Source organism: Otolemur garnettii, unplaced genomic scaffold (assembly GCF_000181295.1).
Source record: "Otolemur garnettii isolate 467f Iridium unplaced genomic scaffold, OtoGar3 scaffold00047, whole genome shotgun sequence".
NCBI lineage: Eukaryota > Metazoa > Chordata > Mammalia > Primates > Galagidae > Otolemur > Otolemur garnettii.
In genome coordinates, this window is record NW_003852442.1 from 3,159,535 (window position 1) to 3,179,631 (window position 20,097).

Consider the following 20,097-nt stretch of genomic DNA (forward strand, 5'->3'; position numbering starts at 1 on the left):
CGTGGTGAAGTCGGAGATCACATTATCGCACTCCACAAGCCCAGCTCTATGCCCACTGCACTGTGTGGCTTAATCTTCACTACCTGGTCAGAGGTGGGCATGAGTGTTGCCCCTTTGATGGGGAAGAGTTATGGTCAGGTTGCACAGTTAGAAAGTGAAGCCAGAATCTGAACCCACGTCCGTGACTCAGAGCCTGTGCTATTAATACTGCTCTCTGTTAATACTGATCTTCGCACCAACAGGAAACAAACAGCCTGGCCAGTGGCAACAACAGAAGAAACTGGGCAAGGAAAGAAAGTGAAACACTGGGGGAGGCGCCTGGAGCTCAAGAAGTAGGGCGTCGGCCCCATATATCGGAGGTGGTGGGTTCAAACCCAGGTTGGCCAAAAACTGCAACAACAACAAAAAAAGTAAAACACGGGAAAGGAAGCCAGGCCGAGGTGTGGCTTCGTGTGCTTGTCATCAGAGGCTCAGCACCAGCCCGCGTGAGGGGTTTGCTTCCTCCCCTTCCTCCTGTTCTTCTCCCCTCATGCCAGCCGCCCTCCTCGCAGCTGCCAGGAACCAGGCACAGCCAGCCGTAAACACAGGAAGAGGTAAGGCTGTAGCAGCGGCAGCGGGTCAGGGTGGCCCCCTCCCAGCATGAGTCACTGCCCAGGCAGGCAGGCTCCCCTACCCAGACTGAGCTCTGGGGCCAGTGGGGGTGGGGGAGGACCTTGGGCAGGGTGCGGTCCCCCTGTGTTGAGTCCCTTCAATCCCCTACATGTAGCCAGAGCTCCTTCCACTTTATGGGAATGAGCCAAAGAACACAGGGGTGGGAACTAATTAAGCGCCATTGTGGGTGTCAGGCATGGGCTTGGTGCTCCCATGGCTGTTACCTCATTTGACCCTCATGACAACTCTCTGAGGTCAAGTGGTAATTTCTATTTGTACAGATGAAGAGACAGAGGGTCAGGGAGGTTACCAGGCTTGCCCTGGTCACAGAGTGATAGTAATTTTTAAATGTACAATTAATAATAGTAAAAAAGAAAGCAGCTCATATGTTTGTAGACTCTTTCTAAGAGCCTGGCCCTCTGCTTGGCATGTTAGGTGCATTAGCTCATATCACCCTCCCAGAAGCCTGGTAAGAAAGGAATCACTGTTATGCCCATTTCATAGATGAGGAAACTGAGGTTCAGGGCATTAAGTTAGCTGGAAACAATCAGAATGGCCATCTGGTTAGGTAAAGTTACTCTAGAGCCACTTAGAAAGAATGGAGAAAAACCAGCAACTGTTAACTGGAAGTGATTTTGCACCGCAAGGCACATCCGTGTTAAACAAGGGTGTGTCACAGGCATCTAGTGAGCAGAAGCCAGAGATGCCACTGAGGTCTCACACAGGACAGCCACCAAAGTGCAAAGTGACCCATCACTCAAGGTTGCTAGTTCCTAGAATAACAGACACAAAAAGTCTTAGAAGAACTGGGTGTGGAGGTTCACGCCTGTAATCTCAGCACTTTGGGAGGCCAAGGTGAGAGGGTCGCTTGAGGTCAGGAGTTCAAGGTTACAGGGAACTATGATCGGACTACTGTACTCCAACCTGGGCAAGAGAGTGAGACACCGTCTCCAAAAAAATAAAAACTAAAAAATGAAATGACTTGGAAGAATCTCCAAAACATATTATGTGAAGAAAGAAATGCCGAGTGACAGAGCTGCATCCCATCACGAACGTTAAAACTAAAAACCTGTCTGGGTTTGTCATTGCCTGAAAACAGGGGTGTCTCCAAAGAGGGTACTGGGATGAGATGAGATCCTTTTATTAACAATTAAAATGTACTTATGAACTGTGCAAAACTAAAGCTATTTTAAATAAAACTAAATACCACAAGTTCTACTACTTGCCCAAGGTCACAACTATTACAGGGTGGGCCCATGTCTGAACTCCGCTCTCCATAATTCTGGGCCACTGTGCTGAGCTCCACCCCATAGGGAGCAGGGCCATGGCAGGGCTTAGAGTGCAGTCTCTGCTGATGCAGTGACACCCCAGCTGTGTCCACCAACGTCCACCCACGCCTGGCCACCAGAATGACGAAAACCAACTCAAGCTATAGAAAAATCATTATATTAAAAAATACCAAGCCCACTGGGAGAAGACTAATAAAGCAAAAGAGACAATGTAATTGTTGGAATGGAAGGACGCGCCAGAGGACTTCACAGTCACGACGCAGCAATAGAAGTAAGAGTCCTGAGAGCCTTCGAGATGGAGGGCCGTGGGTCAGACCCTCAGATCAAATTCTTCCACATTCTCAGGCATCCCTGCTGCGCAGGGAGTCTCAGCTCTCTCCAATAAAGGGGTCAGCCCAGACAAATTAGCTGGATGAACGCAGCCTAGACTTCTTGGATCAAAATTTCTTTCCCAGGCTTGCCCCAGCTGTGAAGCCCTTGCCTTCCTACGGAGATTCCAGGGGCTTGGGAGACCCACAGGTGCTGCCGGCAGGGAGAGGGTGGCCGTCCCTCCCGGGGCACTCACGCTTGCTCCTGTGTCTGTGCCGGCCAGTCTTACCACTCTGCCTTTGCACACGCTGCTCCCCCTGCCTGTACCACTTTTCCCTGCCTGAGCTGTTAAGCTGACATCCTCTGATCCATCCTTAAAGGCTCAGCTTGGTCACCTTGTCCTGGAAGTCCTCTGCTGTCTTCTTCGCAACATCCTCCCTGACAGAGGAGGTTCAGTACTTCCCCTCTAGGCTCTCCCAACACCCAGAACAAACCTCAGCCATTTGCCATGTTAATTTTTGATTACCATTAAGCTGCCTAGTTCTCCCAACACACGATAAGTCCTCAGTGACAGGCTTACATCTTCTCGGTCTTATCTGTGGGATGGAGCTAGTACCTGGCACACACTTGCACTCATGCCAGAAAAAGGTGGTATGGCTGGTTAGGGGTGTCCAGGTTGACTTGTCTCCTGCTGTGACAAGAGAAGGCAGTGGATGATCAGGGTGGAGCGTGGAAAAAAACCTGTCTGTTCCTGGCAAGACTCCTTGGTGCCTACACTGGAGCTGGGAGCACACAGCGGCTGGGCGTTGCTCTCGTATGATGCGTTCCAGCCATCACTCCTGCGCAGGTGAGCTCTCCAGTCCTCTCCTGGGCACATGGGCTCTGCCTCTAGCTCCTATTCCAACTTCCAGCTCTCTGCTTCCCACTTCCTTAAGCTGTACGCTCCAGCAATGCTGATGCTTCCAGAACACATCATGTTGCTTTAAATCTCTGTGCCTTTGTATATTTTGATTCTTCTCTCCAGGATGCCTGGACCCCATTTTCCCACCTGGAGAACTATTGATCCTTTAAACCCCAGCTCAGGCATCACTCCTTCTGAGGGCCTTCAGGCTCCTTTCCCAGGTGAGCTTATCACTCTCTATACCACGTCTCTATTTTTGTGGTGATCACATTTTTCTCACTACAATACAGGACAAACTCTTTGGGGATAGGAGCTGACTGTCATCTGTGGATTCAGACACCCAGCTGTGTGCTAGGCACCCAGTAGGTGCAATTTCATCTCTTTCTTCTTCCTAGAGGCAGATTTCATTGTTTAAAATCACCCAGGACAATATTTTAATCCAAAGGTGCTTACATCATAGTCAAATCCCAGAAAATACCTCACTTCATATATCAGAGGGAATTACGGTAAAGCCGGGTTCTATCTGTGAATTAATTAGAAGACACGTCCTGGGCAAGAAAGAGAAGTTCACCTTTCAGCTAGTTGGGCGGCGCTCTGAATAAATTATAAGGTCTCTGCTATCTCCTGCCTTCCACTCCCTGTGGCAGATGCAGGAAGGAGGTGGCGATTAAGACACGTTTGCTACAAACCTCTAGGACTAACCATTAAACCTTCTCAATCAACTGGGGCTCCGGAATGTGCAAAGGCAGGCAGGAGACATGTCCGGCCCGACAGACCAAAGCGTGCAAGCCCTGGTGCTGGTGGGCCACGGTGGCCTGTCCACAGCTAACCACACCGAGTAAGGTGTGGGTGGCGGGAGGGAACTTACCACAATGATGTTTTCATGCTCCTGGGTAGTCAAGTTTGTGTTCTAAAGAGTAGAACAAGAAAGGGGAGGAAAACAAAACACAATTAAGAATGGAAAATGTTTGCATTTCAAGGTCCACACAACTTCCACACATTTTTAGCCACTTGGACCAAATGTGGATATCACTTTTTTTCTAATTAAACAGATCAAAACAAAATCAAAACCCTCAAAAGCAGGGGTGGGAAGTGGGGAAAAGTACAGCTTTGGGGCAGGAAAACTGAGTTCCTTGTCTCTGTTTTGCTATTTTTGAGTCACATGGCCTTGGATGAGTTGGGTCGTGGTGAGACTGAGTTTCTGTGTCACTCAGTGGGAACCCTGGTAACTTCCATCAGGTGCTTGTGAGTGGATCTGGCCCCGTCACAGTGATACTGCTTGGACCCGAAGGCAGGTTCGTGATAAACTTGTAAAGAAACAGACCTTAGATGAGTCTCAGCTGTGCCCAGGCCGGCTTTTAGGCATAATCTGTATGTTATTTCAGTAGTTCCCCAACTAGGTTCCCAAGGAATACAGATGTTCCACCAAGGAGCCCAAGATGTTTTAGCCAAAGTCAAGCAATTGACTTGCAAAAACAAAATTAGTTGAACAGATTAAAGTTGTGGGAAAAAAGTTTTTTCCCCTCTCCAATCTAGAATTTTCCTAAACAACTAGTACCTGTTACAGGTTGAATAGCCTTTACTGGAAATGCTTTGGACTGGAAGTATTTCAGAAATGGGTTTTTATATTTTGGAATATTTGCATGCTACTTAAAGGCTGAATAATCCTAATCTGAAAATCCAAAAAGCCCCAGTGAGCGTTTCCTTGTAGTGTCGTGTTGGTGGTCAAAAAGTTCTAGATTTTGGAATATTTTGCTTTTTTGGATTAGGGACGCTCAACCACGCAAGTAAGGAGAGGAGGAATAGGGGACTCAGAGCAGCTGCTGTCATCTTTCTTGCTATTTCTGCAGCGTGCTGTGTTGTGTGCTTGGCAGACCCGGTCTTACTGGTATCAGCCCGCGCTTCTAAAAGAGCCACTTATCCAGCAGTCCTCTACTTGAACAGTGTTGGCGAGATCCATCATTCTGGATCCATCATCCAGTGTTCTGGAAAGAGCCCCGCAGCTCCACCACCTCAGCAGGTGTAAAGGGCATAGGAGCATCTAACGCATTTACACAGCTAAGGCCAAAGAAAAGCTAGTGAGCCCTGGATTTGCTTTTGCCCAATAACTGGGCTGAGGCCTACGGTGGGTGAGGGTTGGGGCATGGAAGCAAGTCAGGGTCTAAACAACACGAGTCTTCGTAGGTCCCCAGGAGACTCCCGGCTGAGGGAAGATGGACCCCTGGTACCTAGAATCCAGAAACCTTTGTTCCTTTTGTGGACTTTAGCAGAGTTTGAGCAGTCTGTTTATGGGACATTAATAAATTATCAGTCATTTTCAGCCACGGGGAGAGGAAAGCCTGACATTGGCCTCTTCTTACACATGATAATGTGCTCACCAGGCCTCAGACACCGGTGAGAGCTTTGCTAAGCTCAACCCACCGATTCCTCTTTGTTATGACAGGTTCTTCTACCATCCAACTGACGGATGAGCTTCTGGATGGGCACAGTCACGCCCCATGCACAGGGAACTGGGGGTTGAGGGTGGGCGATCTGAACTCCTCTCTGTCCTGACTGCAAAGCACTGTCCTTCCAACCCCTGCCCTACAGCGCCAACCCATCCAGGGGTCAGACAGTTCCGTATTTCACCTGCTGACGGTAGCTCTGAAGGGACCACCCAACTCTTACTCCTACCCCTGCACCTTCCAGGAAGTCTGTGATGACTGGGGACACTATTTCTTTGTCCCCATCACGGGGCAGCCCACGCCTACTGCAGGGAGACTTCTCTCCACCGGGGCCATTTTCGCCCCAGGAGGAGAGTGCTCACTAACAGTCCCTGCGTGAAAGGAAGCTTTTGAATCTCAAGCTAAGTGGCCACTCCACTCATTCAACTGCACAGAGGCCTGGGAGGCTGGGGACACGTGGCTTGGCTTTGCTGGTGAACAAACAGTTCTTTCTCAGAACTGTTTTGCCACCTTAATATCTCCCTCCTCCATGCTCCCTCCTCCCTGCAGCTCCATCGGTTGGTTTGGTGAAAGCCGGAGCCTCTCCAGAGAAGGCCTTGGAAGCAACTTGAGTAAGAGAGCAGAGAAAGAACCTCGCTCTGTGTACTCAAACAAAAAGGGACAAGAAGGTTGGAGGATGTGTTTGTTTTTTCAGTCATCCTCTCCAGACAAGTGGCCGAGGGTGCTTCTGGGGTCCAGACCACACCATCTCCTAGGACAATGGAAATACGACCACTTATCACAGGCCCCGTGTGCCAGGTGCAGTCCCGAGCACTTCCTGTGCATTACAGCAGCCCATCCTTGATTCCATGAAGTGGTGCTAGTCTGAGCCCCACTTTACAGATGACAACTGGACACAGACAGGCCCAGCAGCCATCCAAGGCCACAGAACTACTGTGGCTTCTGACTCCACAGTGTACACTCTTGACTTCCAGTTACACACTCACCAACATGCCTCTGCCATTTATGTCACACCTACATGAGGGAGTGTAAGCTTTGCAATTGGGCAGACCTGGGCACGGGTCCCGGCCCACCATTTACCTGAGTGGCCCCCGGCAAGACACTCAGCCTCTGTACAATTTACTACTGTCCTTGCAGGATCCTTGGGAGAAATTTAGCAGGTCTAAGGGTGTTTCAAAGTATCCACCAGAGTATGTGCCCCTCAAAAAGTCCAGGCCACTCAGAGAAGCAATAAGTGTCAGGAGAGTGGACGCTGGCTCAGACAGCCCGGGTTGGAGTCCCGGTGCGGTCCCTCAGCAAGTGTCAGCTCTCACCAGTAGAGTGGGGTGAATGACCCTGACCCCTTGCCTGAAATAGCAGGTGCACAGCAGATGGAAATTTCTTCCATTTTCTTTCTTTAATTGTCTTTATTCCTCCATCCTGGTGTTTGGAGTCAGCTAACTCTGAGATCCTTACTTAGAGGCCAAGAAAGGACGTGAAAGCCAACAGGCACATGGTCACCTGACACATATATGTCTGAGATGAGAAAGAAACTCTGCCAGACATGGGCAACGGGACACCCCTCTGGGCACTGTCCTGACCTGATGAGGCTGTGACTGTGGCCAAACCTGGTGGGAACAGGTGGGTGGGAAACTCAGTCTTGATATTAAAGATCTCAGCGTGGCCCAACTTATTAAAACTGTTTCCCCCTCCAGATGAGAAGCCTGCACTTGATGTTGGGCATACAGCACTTGCACTCAGAATTCTAGACTTTGACAGTGATTCATTTTGGAGTCTTGAGTTTTTAACTGTTCTATGGAATAAGGGTGGTGTGCAGATTGAGAACAATACCTCTGTCCCTCTGCCTGTGACTGTCACTGCCACCCACTTTCTCCCTCTCACACTATGCCATCTCAGGGTGAGGGACCCTCTCTGTTCAGCAGACAGACTGCCAGGTTCCTGGATAGATGGGCAATGGATGGATAGACCAGCCTGGGCCTGCACAGACAAGGAGCACCCCAGGAACCAAGAGAGGAAGGAGGACAGAAGCATCACTCTGGTGGCCATGCACAGTTTAAATCTAGAGCCACCAACTCCAGTGTCCCCAGAGGGCCAGGCATACAAATAAAGGAGAGAAGCATTGATGGTAAAGTGCTTAGAGTAGCGGAAGGAAGCACAATTCCGAAGCGCCCCTCTCTTGACAGCAGGATGCAGGAGGCATTCTCACTGCCTGTCTCTCCTGCTGGAACATGAGCCCTGGGCGGCAGGGGGCTCAGCTTTACTCGAGTGCCCGGGGCAGTGCCAGCACCCAGAGCACACCTACGGTGCAGGGCCACCAGCAGACAGCACAGACCTGGCCCGTGTGTGGTGCCAGGTGGCGCCGGTCACTAATTACAGCTGGCTTTTCTGAATGTTTTTAAAGAGAACCTGGAAATTCCCCTGTTCCTGTGAAATCTTCTGATTTTTAAAATCTGTATAAGTGAAACAAGGCATATCTGTAGGCTGTGTGGGGTGACCAGGGCAGACCAGTGAGGCTGATGCAGGCAGTGCTGAAGGCAGATAAGAGGGGCTACCAGCCCCCGCAGTCACACCCAGTGCAACCTGCCCTGGACAGCTCAGCTGGAAGCATCTGGGGAAAGTCCCCCTCAGATCGATGTGCAGAAACTGGTCCCTCCTTCAACAACAGGGGGACACCACAAACCCAAATGGGGTCCTGCTTATGTGCCGCCTGGTATGGGCTTGGTACCTGGCAGAGGAGAAGACAAGCAATTTGCAGCAGGAAGGGAGGGGGCAGTTTACCTCTGAGAGCAGTTTAGAGACGATTTCCAGTGGGGCTTGGTTGATGGAGTCGTCCTGCAGCGGGGAGGTCAGGGCCATGTCCACCAGAGTCCGGATCTCTTTCAAGACAACTTCCCAACGGCTTGGGTTACTCAGGACTTTCTTATACTTGTAAATCTTTTTCTGTTTGAGAGATAAAGAGACACGAACAAACATGTTACAGACATAATAAGAGTGGAGGGTACCAGATACAAGATCAGAGAATCAGATGCTTTAGGGTGAAAAGGGCCTTGAGAAATCATGGGTTTGGACCACTCCCCTCCTAGCAAAACTGACACCCAAGGAAAAGAAGCGTTTTGTCCAAAGTCACAGGGAGCACCTGCAGACAGCAGGCCTAGAAGGGTCATTCCCCCACTGTTTCCAATGAGTTAAGAAAGAGAATTAAGAGATTTTGCCTTCAGAGCGTGTCTTCTGCCAAACCTCTTCCCCAAGTGATCAAAGGCAGTTAAGAGCGGAAACATTCACGGTCCACAAAGGAGCTTTCTTCGGGATGAAGGCACTGTTTCTGCTTACACCGATCCCAAGAGGTCCCTGGGAGAGGGCTGCTCAGCTAAGGAATAGGACAGATGGGTTCAGTGCCAGGGAACTAAACTCCAGACAGGTGGGGACCGAGCTCAGACAGCCCCTAGGAAAACTAGTGTTATCCTCAGCCTGACCCGGTGATAAGATGGGAGCGTTCTCACCTTCTCCTGGTGCCTCGTCCCAAAGCCAGAGGGTGGCCGGGGCTGGGGTGCTGCCTCCCTGGGTTGGAGGCAGCATTAGTTCCGCCTCTCTGACATCATGGAAACAGAGGCCCTAGGAAGGTGGAGGTCTGGGCCAAACGTTCCCTCCCATCTGTGTCTCCGCAGCTGCCTGCCCGCTGCAGCCCCAGCGTGCTTGGGAGACTCTAACTGGATGAACTCCTTCATTAAGTGCTCTGCTCCTTGGGGAGAGCCTAATTTTAGTCGGTGTCACTGTACCAGCAGCCAGCTGGGGTGACATGTCACAATCTCTGAGCCAAAGTCAGAAAGAGGTTAGGAAGAAGGAGGTGGCGAGGGTCCCTTGCTGACTGCTGAGGCCGCATCAAGGCTTGCGGGCCTGACCACTTAGTTTCTAAGTTAAGAATTACAAACTGGGCTTTGGCGCCTGTAGCTCAAGTGGCTAAGGCGCCAGCCACATACACCAGAGCTGGCAGGTTCGAATCTAGCCAGAGCCTGCCAAATGACAATGACAACTGCAACCAAAAAATAGCCAGGCATTGTGGCAGGTGCCTATAGTCCCAGCTACTTGGAAGGCTGAGGCAAGAGAATCGCTTATGCCCGCAAGTTGGAGGTTGCTGTAAGCTGTGATGCCATATCACTCTACCCAGGGCAACAGCTTGAGGCTCTGTCTCCAAAAAAAAAAAAAAAAAACAATTACAAAGTGCTCTTGGGTGGCTCCTGTGGCTCAAAGGAGTAGGGCACCAGCCACATATGCCGGAGGTGGCGGGTTCAAACTCAGCCCTGGCCAAAAAAAAAAGTGTTTGGAACCTAGCACTGTAAAGGAAGTATCTGGGAACACATTCCACATCAATGTGAATAGTTAACTGTGGTGGGACAGGAGGTTCACTGGAGTCAGACAGACCTGGTTCCCCAATAAAAATGTCACCACGGAGCTTGAGGCTCCCCTTCCATAAATTAGGCACAAAAATACCAGCAACCTCTTCCAACACGGAACCCCCATCAACTGTGGACCCATGTGGTCCACTCTGTTAGGAGCTGCAATCAAACAGCACAGTCCATGTGAAACTGCCCACGCTGCCGAAAGCAGCTCTGAGACTCTGTCTGTCTCCTTGGAAAAACGTAAGGGACGGAGACACAGAAACTGCGGCAACATGGTGCCGTCCTCCTCTCTATCACTGTTGCCTGGGCACGTGTCGGGCCTCCCAGCTGCTCACCTGGCCGTCCTGCCAGCATCACTGCGAGATGCTCACCAAAGGCGTTTCTCTCCCTCCTGCTGCTGCAGGTCCCTCCCCTCTCTCTTCCTTCTTTCTCCCTCTCTCCAGTTCTTTCATGCACCAACCTGACCACCTTGTGTCCTGATTCCAGCTGCCTGGTCGCACTGTCCTCTGTCTGTTCTGCACTAAGAAAGGGATAAACTCTTCTCAGAGGCCCAGCATGAAGGCAGCCTGGGGCTTGTCAGGCCATGGAGGGGAAAACCAGAAACATCCACTCAGCTGTCCTGTTAGATCCTACAGGACTGGAGGAAACAGGGCCAGTCCTGTCACGGGTAAGTGCTTAGTGCAAAATAAACTTCTGTTGATGGTGACGATGGTGACAATGACAGTCTGTGGCACTCCATTACTTTAATGACAAGACACACCCAGTCCACTGAGGCTTCCTGGAGCCATAACCAGCCCCTCCTTCCTAGTCACAGCCAACTGAAGCCACCCTGCATGACCACGTCTGTGCAAAACTCCAGCCCAAGGCTGAGTTCAGACACCTCCCAACGCAAGAACGCAACTCTTCCAGGAGATTAGTGCTCCTCAGAGACTCCAGTCTGTGGTTTTAGCCCATGCCCAAAGAACTCACTGATTTTTAAATGACCAAGAAATGATCACAAAAAATTCGCGACACATTCAGCCCCACAGGAAACATGACGATCCAGACCCGAGTCTCCCACAGTGGGTTCTAGACTTGACAGGTCTAAGCTCCAAGTGCTGTCTTCTGATCAGCTGCGAGTTATTTATTTTTCAAAGAATAATGACTTCATTCTTTGTGTCAAGATGATGCATGCTCATTATGAAAAATTTAAACCATATTGAAAAGCACAAAGAACAAGATAAATTTTAAAAGGCCTCAAAAATCCCACAACCCAGAAATAGCCACCGTTAATATGTGGTGAACATCATTCCAGCCAAGTTTCATTTAAACTCTGCAAAATACAACCAGGCCAAGGGGTGGGCAGCTGTGCGTACAACTTCCTGCTCTCCACACGCAGACATCACAGGGGATGCAGGGGCGACCAGTGTGAGGCAGAGCAAGGTCCACTGCTCAGCCCAGTGCTAACCTAACAGCTCCCCTCTGTACAGCAGGAAGGACAACAGCTTTTCCAAGAGTGCCCAGCCCTTGCCTCAGAGGCGTCCATGGGAGAGAGTTGGCAGCAGCTGCACCAAAGCCACATGGTCCCAGTGGCTGCAACAAGGACTCAACAGGCACTGCGCTGAGCTCTCACGGGCATGCTGTCACTCCATCCCTACCTGGGAGCTGCAGACTTGTCACCCACTAAGTACCACTGGGAGCAGATCCTAAGACAGGAAACTGAGTGCGAAGGGAACTGACTTCAGGGAACACGAGTGAAGAGGCGACATGGGGAAGAGTCAGTGCCTGGGGCATTGCTGAGCATTACGACAGCTGACGGGTGCTCAACCCACTCAGTCCTGCTGGGGACTCGGGAGACAGTTCAGACCATGCCAAGGAGCAAGGGAGCTGGGCTGTCTGTCTACCAGTTCTCTTAACTTTCTAATACTTGTGCCCACCCTGTGCCCAGGCCAGAAAACATCCATGTACCCAGGCAACCTGTGGCCTTGAACAGTGCTAAGCAGTGTACAGGCCGCAGGTGCCAATGCAGTGCTGTGAGCTGCCTCCCACACTTAAGACCACCACGGCCCGAGAGGGGAAGTGACTTACCCAGAGCAGAGCAGCTAGAAAGGGACAATGCAGGAGCCAAAACTGGCTCTAGTCAACCCCAAAGTTCCTTCCACCACATCAGTGCGAACCAATGGAGCTGGGTAGAGGAGGGACAAGTCCTCCAGGAAGACACTGAAGACGGCCTCAAGGACGCTCTGTGACACAGGGCCCAGGTCAGGACAAATCCACAGGGCCCAGAGGGCAGAGGGGGCATGGGAGGGGCTGCAGACAGCAGGTAGAGGGGGGCTGCGACGTGGCAGATACAGGGCACAGATAGGCCCTTATTCCCAGAAGCAGCTCTGAGCCCTGGAACAGGACAGCCCCAGGGGAGAAGAAGGCCTATCCAGGATCAACAGGGCCCTGTCCTCACTCCTCAGGTGAGGAATCACTGTGGGGCTGGGAAGAGGAGGCCTCCTGTTGTCCTGATGCCAGCTCCCTGGAGCCCCAGCCCTCCCTCTGCAGTTTAGCCCTCCCGCCCAGGGCCCACTTGGGTGGGTATGGTGGGTGGCCCCATAGTTTGTCCAGTGTGGACCCCACAGGCCCTGGATTCCTTTGAGGCCTGGGAGGTGGGGGTGGGGTAGACAGGGGCCTTAGACCGGCCTTGCGGCTGGGAGCGGGACCTGGTGTTACCAGAAAGCAGGCTGGGCAGATGACAGCGCGTGGGCCAAACCCAGCCACCTGCCTGTTCTTATGATGAAATCAAAATGGTCTGATATGTTTTAAGAATTATAAAGAAAAATAAACACATAGAATATGTGACAGGAATCCAATGTGGCCCACAAAGGCCCCAGTATTTGCTGTTCTGGTCCTTTATAGAAAAAGGTCTGCCAAGCTCTGGATTTAAAAGTCAAATCCCAGCCGAGGAGTAAGCAAGCACAAGGCGTGCACTGTCACGGGTACACAAGTTAGAAGCACACAGAAGCTGGGCGCTGAGGAGGGCGCCTGTAGTCCCAGCTACTTGGGAGGCTGAGGCAAGAGAATAGCTTAAGCCCAAGAGTTTGAAGTTGCTGTGAGTTGTGACGCCATGGAACTCCACCGAGGGCGACATAGTAAGACTATATCTCCAAAAAAAAAAAAAAAAAAAAAGTACACAGAGCCACCGCTTCCTACCCACTCGGGTGACTGTGACAGAAAAGACAGACACCACCAAGCGTTGGCAAAGAGGTGGCGAAACTGGGGTCCTTGTGCCCTGCTGGTGGGAGAGCAAACTGATACAGACCATATCGCAAAGCCGTTAGAACACTTCTCAAGACATTAAGCATAAATTCGCTGTATGACCCAGAAATTCTTTTCCTGGAAATCTACCAAAGAGAAAGGAACATACTCCACATGAAGATGAGCACACGAATGTCCACAGCATCGTTATTCATAATATTACGTCGTAAGCTGGAAAGAATTCAGCTCCACAACTGAGAAATGGATAAACAAGCCCTGGGAGGGCCACACGGTGGGGCGGTCACAGAAAGGACTGAACCACCCAAACACGTCACAACACGGATGGACCTCACACCATCACGCTGACCGTAAGGAGCCACATGTGTGATTCCTTTTATAAGAACTATCTAGAAAAAGGTGAATTTATAGAACTAGAAGGCAGAATAGTCACTGCCTGGGGCTGGGCACGCAACAGGGATTAGACTGCCAACAAGCACACGGGCATCTTTTGAGATGGTGGGAATGTTCTGAAACTGGATTGTGGTGATGGTTGTACAACTCTACAAATGTACTAAAATCAGTGTATTGTGATGCTCACCCATGCTCACAGTGGGTAAGCTTCTGGCATGTCAATGATATCTCAATTAAGCTGTTTTTAAAAAATGGTAGTGGTTGGCAACAAAGTCAGAAGTAGTATAACTTAGTGGCTAAGAGTACAGGCTTTGCAAGCAAACTTCGGCTCAAATCTAAGCTTGATTTCATCCATCTATCCATCAGCCGTCTCTAACCACTCTCACATCCATCCATCCGCTCACCCACCCACCCACCCGCCCAATCACTCATCCATCCATCTCTCCATCTACCCATCTGCCACCCACTAATCCACACATCCATCACTCACTCATCTATGTATCCTTCGATCCAATCAAACAACAAAGATTACTGGGAACCACCTATTATGACAGGCCAAGCGTTGTGTTAAGTACTAAGGACACCCACGATGAACAAAGGAGACAGGCTTTCAGTGCCCATGGGACTGACATTCTATTAGGATATCTGCACCTTAGTTTTCTTGTCTGCAAGGCAGGTTAAGAAGAACTACTGTTAAGGGTTTACTGTGACTACTCTATGAGATAATATACATATTAATAAAGCACTTAGCCTGGCTCCTGGCTGACTAACAGCTCCAATTCTCATCACCTACCAAGCCTGTGAGTGAGTGGTCCAGAGCAGGTGGGCTCAGGAGGGCTCCCGCACCAAGTAAGCCCCCCCAGCCAGCAACAAGCAGAGCCAGCAGGCAGAGCCTCCTGCTTCCTTCCGACTGGCAGAGTCAGCCACACTATTGCTGTCCTTGCTTGTCAGGGAAGGGACGTTACCTGGGCAACACCCGCCATCTCTCTGGTGACTGCTCTCCCCGCAGAGGCAGGCACAGCCGGGGTTCTCAGGCCTGGGAGAGCAGAGCCTGTTGCTTCTCCACGGGAGCTGAGCTGTCAGCGGGAATGTGTCTCAGAATGCACTGGAAGCACACTACGGGGACAGGGACGGGGACCGGGACGGGGCTGCTGCTCTGCTGCTTGCTGCAGCCTCCCAGGCTCACACGCAGGCGCTCCCCGCCTGGCTGGAAGAGAGGACGCCCAGAGTGGAGGAGGACCCCGCTGAGAAACATGAGCCAGGGAGGGACCGGATTGGCTCTGGAAACGTCTTTCCAGTTCTGGTCCTAGAGCTACTAACCCCAGGTGGCTACTTACACTAAGCTTAATTGAAATGAAACGCGACTGCAAATCCAGCACCTCGGTCACATGGGCCACGCTTCAGTTGCTCAGAGGCTGCCACACCTGACGGCAGAGAGAGAACCTTCTCCTGGGCAGTGCTGTCCTGGAGTCTCACAGTCCCTGGCCAAGCCCCCCTTCCCCAGAGACCCAGAGTATGCGTGGCAGCAGGCACAGTCCTGCCAGCGACCCCTGATCCGGCCTCCATGCCACTGGGACCCTGCCTCGGACTTTTCTTCCAAGGCAAATGTGCCCTGGACACAAAGGGAGAGTGAACAGGTGGTCATATTCTCTGGCTTCCCTAACTCGATACTTGGCTGTGACTGCAGATGCCGACGTGTGCAGGGGGAACTTCTCACCTCAGCCAAGCCCTGGACACTTGGGGTACTTTTGGCCTTCTCTTGAGTTTCTGAGAAGAGCTTTCCTTATATCCTTGGAGCACGCTTTGTCTTCAGACACAAGGCAGGCCTCATGACTGTCCCTCCTGTATGATCCCCAGACTGTCCTTTTGGCCCAAGTCCTCACCATCAACCTAAGACCAGCTCTTTACAGCTGAGCTCCCACTCAATGCCTCCCCACAGAGACCCCAGAGCCATACACCCCAGCCTTATTCCTGACGCCTGCTGTCCAACACAGGCTAGGCCACAAGGTCAACTTGGGGGTTACGGTTCCTCAGAAGGAGGCAGCTGCTCCCATTGTCTGTGCATGGTTCCAGGGAAGCGGGGGGGGGGGGGGGGGAGGTGGGCACCCACGATCTGATATCCAACCCAACTAGAAATTGACACCCCAACTAAAATCTCATCTCAAAAGAAATACTGAAAATGCATGTTTTGTTTGTTTTGTTACAGGACTTTGGGGCCAACAACCTTTCTGAATGAGATAAGATGCTACTTTTTTCTCTCCAACTGGGATTCTTCATTTGCCCTGAGCTTGGCGAGAATAGTCCTCAGTGCGTCTGATGACCACAGCACAGACCACTCTGGCAAAGGTGCTAATTTCAGTAACAACAGGAACAGCCACTGTACCACAGTAGAATGTAACAGTCATCACATCTGGAAGGCGTTCCACTGGCCAGGCCTCATGCTAAGTGCTTTATATAAAATATTTTATCCTCCCACCCACTCAGTGGGGTGAGTGGTATCATGGGTCCCAGGGTTTTCACCAGTAAAACCCATCCCCTTGTCCTGGGACCAGGCGCTGAGTGACTAGGGCTGGTCACCACCGTACATACATACACGTACATGCCCATAGATACATATTTACCTGCTGTATCGAGGTAGAATTCACAGACCATAAAATTAGTCACTGACCATTTCAACATGAGCAATTTAGTGGTATTTAGGATGAATGTTCAAAATACTGTGCAATCATCACCCTACCTAGTTCCAAACCATTTTTGTCACCCCTGGGATAACTCCGTTTCCATTAAGCAGTTACTCTGAATTTCCCCCTCCCCGATCCCCTGGCAACCACCAATCTGCATTCTGTCCCCACTGACCAATCTACTCTGGGCACGTTACATGAATGAAACCAAACAGTCTGTGGTATTTTGCAGCTGGCTTTTCCCACTTAGTGGGTTCTAGGTTCATCCAAGTTGCAGCGCGTCAGTGTGATGTCCCATGGCATGATGGGCTGGAATTTATTTATCTGCTCATCCTTTGGTGGCCAGTTGGGTCATTTCTGCCTCTGGCTGTCGTCAATAGTGCGGCCATGCACACCTGGCCTTGCTTCTGCCGACGACTGATGCCACCACCTGGGGGTGACCCTGGGGGTGAGCAGTGCAGGGCAGTGCAGGGTCTGGCGGGTTTCTAAGAGGACCCCAACTTAGCCAGTACAATGACTAAACTCTATTACGCTCTGGTCCAAGTAACTGACAGAGACTCAGGTTTTTCAAGATGGGTGAGTGAGGCACGAGCTCCAGAGGGGCAAGGAGCAAGGAAGCCACACGAAGGGGGCCGAGCCCAGCCCGGTGGGGAGATGACCACAGCACAGACCACTCTGGCAAAGGTGCTAATTTCAGTAACAACAGGAGCAGCCGCTGTACCACAGTAGAATATAATAGTCATCACATCTGGAAGGCATTCCACTGGCCAGGCCTCATGCTAAGTGCTTTGTATAAAATATTTTATCCTTTCACCCACTCAGTGGGGTGAGTGGTATTATGGGTCCCATCTTATAGATGAGAAAACCGAGGCTGAGAGGGGTGAAGCCACATGGTTATCACGAGCCAGGCAGAATCTGGACCCAGGTCTAGCCTTGGATCCAGAGGACCTGACGACCCCACCACCCTAGAGGTGACTGGGAACTCTGTGCCCTGATTGGTGCTGCTGCCACCTGTAACATGGCGAGCTGAGCCTCCTCGTCTCCCAGGGGCCACTGCAGGCCAGCTACAGCTGGACACCCAGCGGACAGCCGCCTAGGGGAGATGGGCATTTTGTTTGCTAGAGGGAAAAGAGTCTGGCACCAAGCCCAGGTGCCCAGTGGCAGTGGCCTCTGTAGTCATTACTGCTTCCAAGGAAACAGCAGGAACTCGGGCGGGTGTCCTGCTCCACTGTTCCTGCGGCATCAGCTGGTTGCCTGGGTAACCACGAGTCTAGCTGGTGAGGAGATGAACCGGCCTTGGTGTCAGCTGGGTACCACATCCTACCCACACTTGAGGGCCTCCCGCCTCCTGGGCAAAGTCCACTCATCACATTGACACTGAGGGCATTTAAAACACCACACGTGGCGTTCTTCCTCACACCTCATCTGTTCCTTCATTGTGCCACATGGCGACAGAGCCACACTCAGGGACCCTGGAGGGTGCTCTCAGTATTCGTGAAAGGTAGACCTGGTATCCGGTGTTGGTGCCATGCCATGCCCTGCACCACAGCTTTTCACCCGCCTGTGCTCCTCAAACATTAGTGTGCATGAGGCGTCACCTGGACGTCTGCTTAGAAAGCAGATTCCGACTCAGGAGAGCTGGTGGGGCCTGGGAGTCTGCAGAAGGTAGAGTCCAGGGAAAATGGATGTTCCCGAACCCTTAAAGTGGCGAGGTTCTCGCCCACCTGCCTCGTTTTCCCTCCTCCATCAGGGGTACATGACCTAGGGAGAGGCCCTCGAGGAGGGATCAACACTACACCCAGGGCCACACAGCCGCTGTTGTGGGTTGAACTGTGTCTTCCCAAGTCCTGTCCCACCCCATCTCTGTCACCGTGACCTTCTTTGGAAACAGGGTCTTTGCAGATACAATCAAGTTCAGATGGGTCACACACGATGAGGGTGGGTCTTAACTCTGACAACTGGTGTCCTCACAAAAAGGCTGGGTAGAGACACACGCACACTCGTGAAAGCCTGGGGGAGACAGGGCCATGCACAGAGGTCTAGATGGGTGCGTGTCCACGCTGAGAATGTGGAAGACTGCAGGAACCCCAAATGCCGGACAAGGAGGGAAAAACACGCCCCCAGGAGGCCCAGCAGAAACAAGTGGGTCCTCCTGACACTTTGATTTTGGACTTTTGGCCCCAGAGCTGTGAGAAAACAAATTTTTGTTGTTTTAAGCCACCCAGTGATGGTCACTTGTTATGGCAGCCATGGGAAATCCACGCAGCAGGTGACCAACTAACAAGGACCAACAGCAGCCCAGCTCCCAGTGGCTCTGTTGTGCCACCGACCAGCCAGCTTCTCGTTTCCCAATGGGGCAGCAGGCTCCCCGGGACTGTGTGTTCAGAAGATAGTAGCTGTCATAGAATTTGTTGGGTTTTCTCTTCCCAGGGGCAACCTGGTGTCCTGTTCCTTCATCCCCACCCACCCTGCTACCTGCTCCCAGCCCATGATGCAATTTCATAAACCCCTGCCCGCTCAGGGATGGCTTGGGCCTGCCTGCCTGGCATCTGCATCATCAGTGATGTCAGAAGTATCACCTGGGGGCCCAGGATGCTGCAGGGGGAACTTCCAGGAGAATTCAGGCAGGACGTCAACACGTGGCTGGCACAGGGTCATTGGCAAAAAGGCATGGCGGGGGAGGATCCTGGCTCAGAGCTTCCCTTTCACAAGGCTGCACACAAGCCCAGCAGTCCCTATCAGGCCCGGGGCTCCTTCCTGCTGGCTATGTTTACCACAGAACCCTGCCAGGGTTCCTGACCCTGGTTATACATTAAAACTACTTGGGGGTTTAAAATTCCAAGAGCAAAGGTGAACAAAGGCCAACCCCAGGCCACTCCCTTCAGACCAGTGTTAGAGGAGGCTGGAACCTAGAACCTCGATATTTTTTTGGCACTGATGTACCGATACAAAGTACCGATACACACCTGTGTTCAGAGAAGCATTACTCACAATACCAAAAGATGAAAGCAGCCCAGGTCCTCCGGTTCATTTGTATCGTAGCTTATGTCATTATTTGTTTCCTTTTTAAGGTGTCGTGCCCTGGCAGTGATGATACCACCAATTTCTTAGGTTCCTGAATGAGATCCCAGGCGCCACCCTACAGTGGCGGCTCCAGGCTCCCTGGCCTCTTAGTCTGTCCAGACTGCCGTGACAAGGTACAGCAGAACCTGCAGAGCTGACCCCTCCCTCATGACCACCTCCTTAAGGTGACCTCACTGTCCTAGACGGGACACGCACCACGTGTACATATCAGCACAGCAGGCCGTGTTCCGCATGTTGCCACCTCCAGATGTTGAGCAGCGCGTCACAGTCCCTCGGTGGTCAGCTTACAGGGGTCCTACTGTATCATAAACTTGGTGGCTTATAGACAGGGCACATTTATTTCTCACAGTTCTGAAGGCTGGAAGTCCCAGATCAAGGCGGACTGGTATCTGGGGAGGCCTTTTGTCCCAGCACGTAGACAGGTGTCTTCCCATGGTGGGAGGGCCAAGGGAGCTCTCTGGAGCCTCTTCTATAAGGGCACTAATCTCATTCCTGAGTGCCTCACCCTCCAGTCCTAATAACCCCCCACCTCCTAATACTCCCACACTGGGAATTATGTTGCAACATACGACTTTTTTAGGAACCCAAATATGGAGACCCCAGCATTTGGGTTGTGGCTGTATCACTCCACTTCCTGCCTCACAGTCACGAGGCCTTCTGCCCCCCCATCTGACTCTCCTGTGTGTCCCTTCTTTTTTTTTTTTTTTT

The 20,097-nt window shown here is 51.6% G+C and overlaps 1 protein-coding gene across 1 annotated transcript in view; it reads right to left on the minus strand.

The window, feature by feature from the left end:
• The window catches only part of CMIP (c-Maf inducing protein), a 229,655-nt gene that overhangs the window by 42,358 nt on the left and 167,200 nt on the right, over window positions 1–20,097 (minus strand). The window contains exons 4-5 of the mRNA XM_003791303.3: window positions 8,373–8,534; window positions 4,019–4,060 (exon numbers count right to left, since the gene is read on the minus strand). Of these exons, the coding sequence (XP_003791351.1) occupies window positions 4,019–4,060; window positions 8,373–8,534 (204 nt within the window). The remainder of the gene's footprint in view (window positions 1–4,018; window positions 4,061–8,372; window positions 8,535–20,097) is intronic.